The 14875-nt window shown below is 33.4% G+C and overlaps 1 protein-coding gene and 1 pseudogene across 1 annotated transcript; one reads left to right on the plus strand and one right to left on the minus strand.

The window, feature by feature from the left end:
* Positions 1–378: 378 nt before the first annotated feature.
* On the plus strand, positions 379–2096 carry LOC131624599 (UPF0051 protein ABCI8, chloroplastic-like; annotated as a pseudogene).
* Positions 2097–3021: 925 nt separating this feature from the next.
* LOC131624612 (uncharacterized) lies at positions 3022–9237 on the minus strand. The gene is made up of 5 exons (XM_058895552.1): positions 8742–9237; positions 6040–6795; positions 5893–5937; positions 5737–5808; positions 3022–3683 (listed from the first exon to the last, which is right to left on the minus strand). The coding sequence occupies exons 2-5, from the start codon at positions 6115–6117 to the stop codon at positions 3297–3299; spliced, it is 582 nt and encodes a 193-aa protein (XP_058751535.1). The 5' UTR covers positions 6118–6795; positions 8742–9237; the 3' UTR covers positions 3022–3296.
* Positions 9238–14875: the final 5638 nt, after the last annotated feature.

The following is a 14875-nucleotide window of genomic DNA, read 5'->3' on the forward strand; positions in this document are numbered from 1 at the left end:
CTATAGAATCCAACATGTCCCAAGAAACTCCTAACACCTTTTATGTTAACAGGTAGGGGAAGCTTCTCAATGACCTCTATTTTAGCTTGATCCACCTCTAAACCTTCTTTTGAGATTTTATGCCCTAGCACAATTCCTTCTTTTACCATGAAATGACACTTCTCCCAGTTTAGCACCAAATTAGTCTCTTCACATCGTGTCAGGATAACAACGCTGAAATGACTCTCCGAAGACAGAAAAGTCATCCATGAAAACTACCATGGAACTTTCTAATGATATCAGAAAAAATAGCCATCATGCACCTTTGCAAAGTAGTTGGTGCATTGCACAATCCAAAAGGCTTCCTCCTAAAGGTAAAAGTGCCATAGGGACAAGTAAATGTTGTCTTCTCATGATCTTCGGGAGCAATGGCTTGGTGTTCCTCTCTTAGAAAACAAGATGGTTAATGTAGCGGTATATGTTGTTTGTGATAGTGTTTCGATTGCAACGACTCATCAGAAGACTTTGGAGGAAAAGTCTGGCGTTATATTCTGTACTATATCCGAAATTGTAAGGGAGTGTCCCGATTTGGTTAAGTATTTATGAAAGGTTGTCCCTTCTGATGATAACTCTTATGCAGCCTTGAATTCTATTGTGCATGGTGATAGGATGTTTGTATATATTCCCAAGAATGTCAAGTGTCCAATGCAAATATCAACATATTTTAGGATTAATGCGAAAGAGTTTGGTCAGTTTTAGAGGATATTGAATGTCGCAGAAGAGGGTAGTTTTATGGAGTACTTGGAAGGGTGCATTGCACTCGTTTACAATATTAATCAGTTATACGTAGCAGTAGTTGAATTATATTATCATGAAGGAGCGGAGATTAAATATATGACAAAGCAGGATTGATATGCTGGTGACGAGCAAGTAAGAGATGGGATATATATAACGCTGTCACCAAGAGGGGACTTTGTGCTGGGGTCAGATCAAAGATATCTTGGACACATGTGGAATTAGGATCAACAATTACATGGAAGTATCCAAGTGTTGTTCTAAAGGGTGATGAATCAGTAGTGGAGTTTCATTCGGTAGCACTGACTAATAACTATCAGCAAGTAGATACAGGGACTAAGATGTTACATAAGGGAAAGAATACTAGGAGTAGAATCATATCTAAAGTTATTTCTACTGCACATTACAGAAATTGTTATAGAGGACTTAATGTCAGGTGCTGACAGAGCTAAAAGCTCCTCGCAGTGCGATTTCATGCTCGTACGAGATAATGCAGCTGCAAATACCTACCCATACATTCAGGTTGTTACTTTTTAAAAATGTTCTATTGATTTTTTGGAATTTTGTTTACATCCTCTTAATGTTAATGTCTATGCCTCAGTTCATGGGTTTCCACTTAAGGTATTTGCTAGGTTATTCTTGTTTTATATATTACATTTAATGAGGCATTGTAGAGTTGATTTCTTACCTGACTTTGCAAATTGATCGTATATATTTTTGTTTTTGTTGTATAATATTTTATGAAAAATATATCAATAAAAATTTAAACTCTTTCGAATGATATATTTTTCATCAAATATTATACAACACAAACAAAAGTATCTACGACCAAAGTTCAATTTTTTTATAAAAAAAGTAAAAATATGGACAATCATTTAATAAAGGAGGAGTACTATATATATATATATATATATATATATATATATATATATATATATATATATATATATATATATATATATATATATATATATATATATATATATATATATATATATATGATTTTGATTGTTGTGTCGACGGTGAAGTGTCGTGGACATACAATTGCGTTATTGAATAACGCTAGAAATGTATTGCCTTGCTTGTGTTTACTCTTCACAGTCTATTAGTCCATCTACTCGGATTGAACATGAAGCTACAACTTCGAAAATTGGTGAAGATCGGTTGTTTAACTTTCAACAGAGAGGAATCGATTATGAGAATGCCATGTCATATATGATAGTTGGATTCCGTAGAGATATGTAATCGACAATCTTCCATATGAATTTGCTTCTGAAACAAAATAGTTGTTGAGCTTGAAACTAAAAGGATCTGTTGGTTAAGTAATGGTGATGGATGAAATACACGCACACGAGCAATGGTAAGCTTGCGTGCATTTACCAGTACTGCTCTAAATAGGATGCACCATACTAAAAGCTTTGTAGTATCCTAATATTAAAAGCTAACAAAACCAAAGTTAGAGAAGGGACTGCTTCTTTCTCGATTCAGTGATACAAATGGATGAAGAACACTGAGTTGAGTCAGTCAGTTGAACTTCTAGAGTTTGTTGCCTTTATGGACCACCAAACATTTATCTTATGTATTTCAACCAAAATAGGTTATTGGTAGGTGGAATTATGATGTGAAAAAAATGATAAAAGAAACAATAATATAATGAACTTGCAAACCAAGACTTGAAACCCTCGCTCGGTGCTATTCGTTTTATAAATTTGCTCTTTGTCTGTTTATTAATGTTTGCAATGATTTTGCTTGTAGTATGTGGTCCAAAAATGCATCTCTGAAAATATCTTTTTTCGCGAAAACAAATTGTGAATTTGGTGAATTCGAATATGTATCTCCGAAAACACCCATAAAAAATTTAAATGTGAAACATTCGGAGATACATCTCTAACCTCTGTGAGTAAAAAAAAATTGCACCAAAAACCATGAGAAAGTATAGGGGTGAATAGAGAAATAAAGCCCAACCCAATAGCTTAGTGAACTATCAACCCGACTCAAGTTTATTAATGAGTTGACTTAATTAATTAATTGAGCTTAACAAGACAATTAATTGGGCTCGACCAATGTCAATTATATGCACCCCATATAATTGGTCTTATCAGGAATTACGTTGATTACAATCAATTACCCGATTAGGCAAACGTGGTTTAATTTCATACATGAAATATAGTTCAACATCATTGTATGTGTGATATTTCTAGGCTCACATAATAACAGTTGTATAGTAATATATTTGACCAATAGTAATTATCGAGAGTACTTTTACTAGTAATTACAATTACAATTACTGTTATTGAACATTTAGTTATAGTTATCACATTTAACTATCCAAGTAAATGATATTGTTATTACATCTCTCAAGTCTTTCCTTCAAAATCAGTTTCAAACGAAAGATTTAGGATTGTTGAAATACTTTTTGGGAATTGAAATTACCATGAGCAAAAAGTTATGGGATTCCAAACTAGGCCTCCACCACTCAGTTTCAAAACTTATTCACAAAACAGACACTTTCTCACACAATCTCACACAATACGGTAAACACAGTAGTAGAAGTCACCATCGGGATAAAATTGGACATTGACAAACTCCGAGTTATCGCCATTTGCTAGCTGGAAGGTGCAGGGGCACTTTTGTGTTGCTTTGAAGAGAGCCTCTACCGGAACAAACTTGACAATGCTCCAGAAATTGCCTTTATAGTAAAGTGCAGCGTGTTCAAAGTGGTACCACCTGATTTTTCCAAGGAACAAATCCGGCTTTGGATTTTCAGTGAGATCAGTGTGGTATTCCTTGTATTCCTTAACTACATCGTAAACGGGAATTAACCCTCCATAGGAAATCTTTTTCCCATACTTCTCGTATTGGGAGTCGGCCTCGGCTTTGGAAAGGGCACTAACGGTACACGAAGGGCGCTGCAAATTCCAAATAACACAGTAATTAACACATAACAAATTCCAATCAAAATAAGAAGGTTAATAGTAAAGTAGATTAGAACTATCATTTTCAGAATCAAATCAATCAATTTAGAACCTAAACCAACACATAACAAATTCCAATCAAAATAAGAAGCTTAATAGTAAAGTAGATTAAAACTATCATTTTCAGAATCAAATCAATCACGTTTGAACCTAAACCAACACATATAACAAATTTCAATCAAAATAAGAAGGTTAATAGTAAAGTAGATTAAAACTATCATTTTCAGAATCAAATCAATCAAGTTAGGACCTAAACCAACACATATAACAAATTTCAATCAAAATAAGAAGGTTAATAGTAAAGTAGATTAAAACTATCATTTTTAGAATCAATCAATCAAATCAATCAAGTTAACAGTAAAGCACACTAAAATCTATGAAGCACGGATACTTCAAAAACTAGGTCGTATCGTATCCGATACGCCCCGATACGCCGATACGCTCCGATACTATATAATTCTAATTTTTATATATGTATTTTAAACGTATCGTATCTTGTAGTTTTCAATTAGTAACGTATCGCCGTATCGGATACGTATCGTATCCGATACTTGTATCGTGTCCGTGCTTCATTGACTAAAATACAATTTTTCATAACATATCAGCAAATGTTCTTTAAATTAAGCATGTTACCAATAAAGTAGGTCAAAAATACTAGTATCTTTTAAATCAAAACGCTACGGATACTGCCCAAAAATAAAACCCACTGCAAAGGGAATCTTTCAATGTACAAATAAATTTACCAATACACGAAAGAGGTTCGACTATCAACCTAGCACTCTACAAACATTTGTTGGAATGCCTGGCGAGCGAAATTTACGTCGTTTCGAAGGCAACGAATGGACAAACTCAACTATATAAGGTCCTCTTTCTAGTTTGCATCAAACAAGGAGAACCGACCTTTGAAAGTCAACTAGGTATCCCTACTGAACTTCAAACATTTATCTACCTTAACAAGCCATACTCAGATGTGCTTTGAGTCATTCCCCATCAAGTGAATCGAACTCTCACAAGAGTCATTTATTTGTTGGCATTACTATTGACTATTGACTATTGTCTCCTTTCTTCTTTTGTTACCTAAGACATGGATGTAAGCCACTTACCACCTTCTTTTGTACAGAGGTGGCTTTGGTTCTTTAATGGTCCATATGACAAATTCCAAATGTCTGATTCACTAGGTGCTCTAATGGGATGAGTATTTTTAGACCTTCATTAGGGACTTAGTGGGACAACATGAATGTGGTTTGAGATAGCTTGATTAGCAATGCTTCGAATAGTTCATCGAACAAATGTCAAAATCCAAGGAGTACTCTATGTCCTGCATCTCGTTCAAAGTAAGGTGTTTCCTTTCTCTGAAGTTGATTAAGGAAAACTTGATTAACTTAGAAGTGACAGCATTTGCCCTCCTCATTTTCACACTTAGAAGCCTATTTTAGTTTCGTCATATCATAACTACTCTTGTTTAGAACCTTCTGCTTATTTGCAATTATAGATTATAGTTAGTTTCATATCATGGACTCTTGTAGTAGTTATTTGAAGGTTCTAGGAAGTATACTTTGCAATATATTTGCAAAGTCCCGGTGCATGTTTTGGATGCACATGCCAATTGCTGATGTCACAGACAGTCTATATTTACATTTAAGGCTCGAGCTTCGCCCTTTATCGATAAAGACCAAAACAGGCTACTCTTGGCGTTGCTTGCTATTAGTCAACTTTATCATATAAGACTATCTATTAGGTGCTGAAAAAGCAGTTTAAAAACTCCTCTCCAATTGTGACCAACTATCTATGGAGTCTGGCTCTAATTCAATATACCCACTCATAAACATTGCCTTTCAAAAAATGATCTCCATAGATTCTAACATTTTTGCATGTTTCGATAAAGGGAGCTATATACTATTTTAGATTTCGAGTCCAATCAAAGTGTTGGAACTTGAAAAGTTGCTAGTCATATGATTCAACAAGTAATTGCAGAATGTGAAATCACCTTAGTAAAAGGAAGATTTCCCAAGCTCAAATTGAAGCAACCACTTAAGCTTGAAACCTGAAAATTTTTAAGCTGAAGAAAAGAAATAAAGAATATCATAATCAAATATAGCAAAGTTAATTGTAAATGTTTAATGGCATAGCAATGGGAAATCACCTTTGGAAAAGTCAGGTTTCCCTTTGACTCTCTAACCTTTAAAACCTAAAAAAATTCAGATTCAAATCAAGACAAGGAAGAAAAATATCAATAACCCTAGGGCATTATGTGTATGTTCTTAATAGTAGAGGAGAAAAGTTAAATTACCTTTTGAAAATTCAGATTGTTTGACACTTGACGATTTGAAACTTGAAGATTTGAAGCTTGAAGAACATAGGTATTCATTTTTGATTTTGGGGAATTTCAAAATACAAAAATGGTTTTGTAGGGGAGAATGGGATATTTTTATTTGTGAATTTCTAAACTTATGGGCTTTTGTAGGGATGTTGGGATATATTTTAACTTGGGAATTTCTAAATCCACCCTTATTATGTATGAGATGCATCATAAATTTAAACTATCAATTCAACCATGCTTACTAATTAGTATGCTTTTTAATAAGGAGACCATTTATTTCTACTTTTATTAAGGAATACCAAGTATATTTGTTCTATTTTGTTTTCCAAATTCGACTTTGCTATTCATCAAAATTGATATTATGTTATTAACTTAACATTTGGACGGATATACAAATTGATCTATACAGAAAATTCACATAGGAATCTGAACGAAGTAAAAAGTTAATTAACTAAATTGATACTACATTGAAAATAAATAAGGGGTCAAATAATTGTATACAGTAATACATTTAAACTATATTCATTCCAAAATATATATTTAACAGGACTTGCTCATTGGTTGGGAGAATTTAAGACGGTAAAACAATAAATAAATTATTAAAGCATGAAATACATCAACCAAATAAAATTCGTGGGATTGACAAAAATAGCAACATTATGTCACTCCGTGTAATGCTAGATTAAGAACATATTACCTCGACTCGGCCTTGGCAATACTTAAGGGCTGCAAAAAAAAGTCGAAAAGTTATAAATTAATCAACAACTAAGAATTATATGAAAACATAATAGTTATAGCTTTTAAATAGTATAAAAACAATTAAATAAAAATAAACAATATAAATTTAAACCATTTGATATATTTATAGTGTGTCTGAGTAAATTGAATTTGATAGAATTGATTTTAAATAAAAGTGAGTTAAATTTAAATTGATTTATGTTTGGTCATATTAATGTAAAAGTGATTCTCATCGGTCTATGTTGTTTATATGAAGCACGGACACCTCGAAGAGTAAACCGATGTGTCGCGGTGCCCGACATTTGTATGACATGGTTTAGAAAAGTCGGACAAATGTCTCTCAAAAAATAGATTTTTTTATTGTTTCGACACTCTTTAAATCGGTGTGGGACATTAATATGACACTCATAAAACATGTGACGAACAGTTCAGACAAAGTTTTTCAAAAATATTTGACCAGTGTCATGACCTCTCATCACGAGCTCTGAATTACTAGGGTCACATACCTCTAAGAATCAGAATGCAAAAAAGCAAAAAAAAAAAATATTTATTTGTTTGTTTTCAACATATCTTACTCATCTTTTTGACATATATTGAAACAATATTATCAATGAAAACATTAGAAATTTGTTATCATTTTTAATAATAGATAGATAACTGAAGCTTAAATATAGCGGTGTCGGTGTCCTATGTTTTTGATATTATCGGTGTCGAAGTGTTCGTGTCATATCGCTGTGTCAGAGTCCGTGCTTCTTAGGACTTGGGACAAAATTGATTTTAGGACTTGGGACAAAATTGATTTTAGATGTATAATTACTAAAATAGGGTTATAATATGCGAACTTAAAATTAAATTTTATTCTATTTTTTATGTTAATTATATGTGTTAATTATGTTAATTTTATTCAACTTAAAATTAACTTTTATACCGTGCGTTTTATCGTCAGTTAAAATTAAAATATATTTAACTTTAGTGTAATCTGTTTTATGTTAATTTGTCAAAATAGATAGGCAAATTAATTGGTTAAGTAAAAGATTAAACATATTTAAAACATAAACTAAAAAATATAGTGGGTGCTTAGAGGACCCTATATTTTTTTTTATTTCTTTCACTGCAAAGTGAAAGCAGTTGTAAATGGGTTTTAAGCAATTACGAATCGGCATAAAATTGTGCCTGGTGTACATGTTACTAAGACTATGTTTGAAAATTGTGCCTGGTGTACATGTACATGTTGGAAGCTGGGAGTTTGGAGTGGAAGTAGGGCTTTGAAAAAAATTGAAAGAGTGTTTTTATTCTTAACACTAAAAAACAATTAAAAATATCTAAATAATAATAATAATAATAATAATAATAATAATAATAATAATAATAATAATAATAATAAACATTTTTATAGTATCATTTTATAAAAAATTCATTTAAAAGCCTTCCCCTCCATACTCCCAAAATATAGACTTTAGAATCGGTTCTCCCAAAATTAATTGAAAGCTAGGATTTCAAAGAGAATCGATTATCCCAAAATTGAAAAGTTAGGATTTCAAAGAGAATCGATTATCCCAAAATTGAAAAGTTAGGATTTCAAAGAGAATCGATTATCCCAAAATTGAAAAGTTAGGATTTCAAGCTTCAATCAACGTTTGGGAGAAAACGCACGGTTACTGCAAAAAACAAGTGTAAACCAAACACATAGCATAGCATATACATGTTTGATAGAGAAGAAATGCACACCGCCAAACCAAACCAAGCAGGTACTTAACCATGTTAGAAGATTGTAGATCTAAAACAAAAAGTACAATTAATGTAAACCAAGACATACATGTTATACAAGAATGGGATATCTGTTCATTTAGACACAATACCACAGAATTGACAAAGAAAACTGATGAGATAAATGAATAAAAGAGAATGATATAAGAAAATTTAATGAAGAATACCTTAATGAAATATGCAGGAGATTGAGATGAACGCATCAATTCTTATCGAGATCTAAAACCCTTTAGATTTTCTTATCGATAAAGAGATCTAAAACCCTTTAAGATTTTCTTATCGATAAAGGGATGTAAACAAAATTCCCTTGCTATTCTTCAATTCCAATTCATGTAAACCAATACAAATTTGGTGTACAAGATTGGGAGATGAACCGAATGAATTTGATATTTATTATTGCCATGACTCTCCTTTTGTTCAGCAGAATAAGAGAGAAGGCATAGATTGCAAGAGAGAAGACATAGATGATAGATTTGGAGATAGAGGGGTGAAGGGTTCTGCATAGATGATAGATTTGGAGATAGAGGGGCATGAAGGGTTAGATAGTAGGGTTACAGAATATCAGAAAAATACTCTCTTCAATTTTTATTAAGTACAGCTGGAGACACAAAGTACAAGGAAGGTTAGAGATTAGTGCATCCCGTGATCAACGCCTCTCCTTTAGCATCTCTCTTCGTTTATTTTCTTTATTTTTGGAAACAAATTAATAATATTTACGTTTCAAACAAAATTAATAAAACATAAATATAGGGAAAAAAAATTGATTGAGTCAAAAGAATATATATTTAATAAATGGTTAAGGATTAATGAAACAAAAATAAATGTAAATAAATAAAAAATGGATATTTTAGGTTAAGGAAAATTTCAAAAAAATTTAGAGACCAATTTCCACAATTCCAATTGTTACAATCATCACCCGCATTACCCAGTAGAATGTATTATAAAGAATCTCACTCACCCACCCCATTACTTACGTTTCCATTTCTATTTCTATTATTTTTACATATTAATTAAAAAAATTAAAAAAACTTAAGATCTATTTCAATGATACACGAATCTCTCCACTACCCACTTAAAATATGCACGTTAAAGGAAACAAAAAAGGTTGATTGAATCAGATTATTATTTTATAAATAAATGTTAATATAAAATAAATAAATGAAAATTCTAAATTTAACAATTTTTACATATAATATATATTGGTATTTATTTTTTGTTACTTTTCTTTTTTGTTAAAAAAATTAACAATAGTAAAAAAATATTTATTTTTTTTAAGAAAAAATATGACTAGTTATTGAGATACTTTGAAAAAATAGGTGATGGACTAAACCAATCACGACCATGAATCAGGACAAATCAGACTTTAAATTTAAAAAAAAATTATATAACATTACAAAACGATTTGTTTTTATTGGATGACAGTGTAAAACTTTTTTACACTTGTAAAACTTTGTAACACTTGTATAAATGTCTTTGAGGCATCTCATCTCATATTGATGCTAATTTTGATTTCCACCTTCAATTACACTCTAATTCTCTCTATCTCCACAAACTCCATTGATTTATCAATTGTGTGATTGTATGTTCTAACATTTGACATAAAAGAGCTCTGGTTCTGATCCATAATCCACTGCGTAAACACAAATACAATCTCCAATGATAGAGTCTCCATAAACCTATCAACCTTTGATGCGAAAAATTACGGCAAATGGTGCAAGCAAATGAATGTGTTGTTTGGCTACCAAGATGTTCTTGAAGTGATCAAGAACAGGGTGAATCTTCTTGTTGAAGGTGAAAATGATGCACAAAAGACTGCACACAAGGAGGAAAAGAAGAAAGATTACAAAGCGTTGTTCTTGATCCATCAATGTGTTGATGGTGACAACTTTGAGAAAGTTCGTGTCGCAAATTGGCAAAGGAAACGTGTAAAATCTTGGAAAAGGCATATGCATGGGCTGATAAGGCAAAGGTGGTGAGGTTACAAACTTACAAACGGAAGTTTAAATTGATTCAAATATGGAGGAAAAGGAGACAATCAATGATTACGTCACGTGAATTACTCGATTGGTGAACCAAACCAAGTTGTGTGGAGGAAACTATTTCTGAGCAGAATATTGTGTCGAAGATCCTGTGTTCTTTGACAGACAAAATTGTTGTGGTGATTGAAGAGTCGAAAGATCTTCCAACGTTGAGTAAATATGAGCTTCAAAGATCTCTTAAGGCTCATAGCAAATGATGGATGATAGGAGTAACGACAAGAGAAAGGTGGAGGTCGCTTTGCAAGTGCGGTTCAATGAGAAGAACAAGAAGCGGAAAGGGAAATGACACGTAAAGAGTAAAGAGAATTTTTAGAATTTTGGTGGAAAAGATTCACAAAATTTAAAGAGTTTAACATGTCAACGGGGTGAGAGCATATGCAAAAATGATGGTCAAGGCAACTATACCAAGAAATTTCACAAGAGTAAAGCATAATGCTTTAGTTGTCAAAAACTTTGTCAATTCGCAAGAGATTGCAATGTGAAACCGAGGGAACCTCAAGGAGATTAGCCTAAGGTTCGCATCCAAGTTCTTTCTGAGCAATGGAACCTTATACAAGCGTAATCATGATTCAACCCTGCTTCGTTGTGTGAACAAGAAGGAAGCAGAAGAGATCATGGAGGACATGCATGATGGTACTTTTGGAACCCATTCTAGTGGACACGCTATGGCTAAAAAGATTCTGAGAGCAGGTTACTACTTGTCCACTATGGAAACTGACTGCCACCAACATTCTAGAACATGCCACAAATTCCAGATATACGCCGACAAAGTACTCGTACCTCCTGTTCCTCTAAATGTTCTGACTGCTCCTTGGCCTTTTGCAATGTGGCATTGATATGATCGGAGAAATCAAACCTACCGCTTCCAATGGGCACCGTTTCATCCTTGTGGCCATTGATTACTTCACCAAATGGGTAGAGGCTGCTTCATTCGCCTCCGTTACTAAGAATATGGTGGCTCGATTCATTAAGCACGACCTTATTTGTCGGTATGGCATCCCCGAAAGGATTATCACAAACAATGGTACCAATTTGAACAACAAGATGATTACTGAGCTCTGCACACAGTTCAATATCAAGCACCACAATTCTTCTCCATATAGACCCAAGATGAATGGCGTTGTGGAGGCCGCCAATAAGAATATAAAGAAGACTGTACAGAAAATGACTGTGACTTATAAGGATTGGCATGAGATGTTACCATTTGCTCTTCATGGTTACCGTACTTCCGCACGTACCTCAACTAGGGCAACCCCGTTCTCACTAGTCTATGGAATGGAGGTTGTGTTACCGATTGAAGTTCAGATTCCATCTTTGAGGATCATAAAAGATGCAGAGTTAGACGAAGACGAATGGGCTCAGACTCGATTGGACCAGATAAACCTGATTGACGAGAAGAGTCTCGCGGCTGTTTGTCATGGACAACTGTATCAGAAACGTATGATCAAGGCATTTAACAAGAGAGTCAAACAACAAGCGTATCAAACTGGTGACTTGGTCATAAAGAGAATTATTCTACCACAAGGCGATCCTAGGGGCAAGTGGACGCCCACATATGAAGGACCATTCGTGATCAAGAAAATATTCTCTGGAGGAGCAATGATACTCACCACTACGGATGGCGAAGACTTTCCGCATCCCGTGAACGCAGACATAGTCAAAAAATACCATGCATAAATAAGACCCGCTAGGTTGATGTACCTAGGCAAAAGTAAGGGAATCCCGGTGAACCAAAAGGGTTCGGGAAAAAGTTAGGGATATATATAAAAAATGTACACCCGTCAAGTTGAAAACCCGAAAGGGCGACTTGGGCAAAAAAGGGTATCCTGGTAGGCTGAAAACCCGAAAGGGCGGCTGTTATACCCCAAAATTTGCCCGTATCTTTTTCGAAAAGAAGGCAACAGACTTCTGTCTAAAAATTGGGGGTTTCATATAATCTTGGATTTTATTTCGTAATTATCCTGATTTTATGAATACTCGGTTTTTAGAATATTTCTTATACGGTATTTTGGTTCGTTGTTGAATTTATTCTTACACAAACGTCAAATACTGTTTATCACTTCACACACGCTATTTATTTGAGATTTATTTGCAGATAAATAGTACTGACGCAATTGGTACAAAATTAAATTTTGCAGGCGCAGAGTCCGGGAATTTAGACTGTACTGGTAACAAGTAAATTATTATTAGTTTTTGTTTCCCACTAATTTTTGTACTATACTATTGTTTTCAAATCTTTTCATTTCTTTTCAAATCTCTTTCTTTCAAATCAAATCCTAACTTTATTCCATACATCTCTCTTTGCAAACCCTACCATACACTTTCTTTCAAATCCTACTACCACTCAAATTTTCTTTTTTTTGTACGGTATCACTTCATTCCCCAACGTCTCTATCCTTCTTTTCACTCTATAAATACCCCTCATTTTTTCCATAAATTATCACATCAAATTTCACTCATCTCTCAAACTTCTACCTCATAATTATTTTCTCTTCTTCCCCGGCAAAAATGGCAAAGTGGATGGATACGTGTTTTCTTATGGTCATCACTGTTTTGGTGGTGATCATGTCCTTTTTCTGTCTGCATAGTCCTGAAAAATGCGGACCTGGGTTGCTTACACTCCCGTTCATCTATATGTTGTTATTTATAGCATGGGTTTTTAATCGTCACTTTTAAAGTTTGTCGTATCTTTCGCTTTCAAATAATGTACCGTTTATTTTATTTGTCGTACTGTTCATTATGTTATGTAATATTTGTACTGTCAGTATTAAATGTCGTACTATCTATCGTACTGTCGTTTAATTATTAAGATAATATTATGTGTGTTTTCTGCTAGTTAAATATTTATTTTTATGTGCATTTAATATTTTTTCAAGGTTTTTATCGGTAATTTCGTTCGCGTCCAGTATATTCTATTTATTTATTATGTTTGTGTTTTTTTAACAACTCAGGTAAATAAATTTTCACTATTAACACAACAAAAAACAAAAAGAAAAATTAACTTTAACTGTTGAATTTTCACTTTAACTGTTACGTTAATGCCCGGACAGTCAGTTGACAGTCAAGCCCGCTGACAGCACGATTCTTCGTGTTTTGTACCATCAATCAAGTCAATCTTTTGCATTTCAAAAATTCCAAGATTTTTGTTCTAGAAGTCTTCTGATAATCACATGATCAGCAGAGACTCAACACTGCACAAAAATCAGGTACGCTTAACTGTCTTCTACACAAACAGTCCCTAACCAGGGTTTTTGTTTTTTTCAGAAGAACAAGTTTTTTAAGACCTCAAGTGGATTTCATGGACCTCCATATGTCTCAAAGTACCACCAGACAAATTTTCAAACTTCAATTCGCTCAGACGCCCAATCAGCAGCTCAAACAGTCAACAGACGACCAGTTTGACCGAAAAGTCAACAAACAGTCAAAAATGAAATTTTTTGTCAACATCCATATTTTGTTAAAAGATTCATCATTTGATCAATGGTTGATCATAATTCATCAAGAAAAGATCAGAAATCAACAAAACCCTAAGTTTCAAAATTAGGGTTTTCTCCTAAAAAGTCAACTGAACTTTGACCGGCCAAAACTCTCTCCCTGTTCATTCAAAAAATTCCAACAAAAGCTTGTTTTGAAGGAAATTCAATTATCTTTCAAATGCAATTGATCCCATGGTCATTGGATTTACCATTTGGAAAATATGAGCCAGGACATTACAGGTCATTTTCAAAGTCAACAAAAAGTGGTTTTTTTGTTAGACGATAGGACTGGTCTAGAGGGGGTGAATAGACCACCTTTTTCGACCTAAGAAAATTTTAGCTATTTGAAACGTGACTTTCCTGAATCACTTAATCGTCTAAGATGATTATGTTATCGGGGACCGGATATGTGCTATAAACCAAACGGATGAGAATGATAAGTGATGAATTACGTTTTAACGAAAATCTCGATTGTCTCAATTACACACAATATGGTATATTACTCACAATGAACGTTTTCACTAAAATATGAACAAAAATGTGATTGAGTAATTTTATCGAACACTTAGTGATCGATATTTTACCTAACCTTAGTTTTTGTTCAATAATGGAAATAAACGAAAACAAGTGAAAATGCGATAAAGTAAAAGCGATAAGGAACACGATATTTGTTTAGGCAGTTCCTCTATCGTCCTCGCAGGAGTACGTCTGCCCCTAATTTCAATTGAAATTAGGCAAGTTTTTATTTAATTGCAAAATGTTTAACAAGGAAAGAAAGTACCAATC

The sequence above is a fragment of the Vicia villosa genome, unplaced genomic scaffold (assembly GCF_029867415.1).
Source record: "Vicia villosa cultivar HV-30 ecotype Madison, WI unplaced genomic scaffold, Vvil1.0 ctg.000144F_1_1_1, whole genome shotgun sequence".
NCBI classification, from domain to species: Eukaryota; Viridiplantae; Streptophyta; class Magnoliopsida; order Fabales; family Fabaceae; genus Vicia; species Vicia villosa.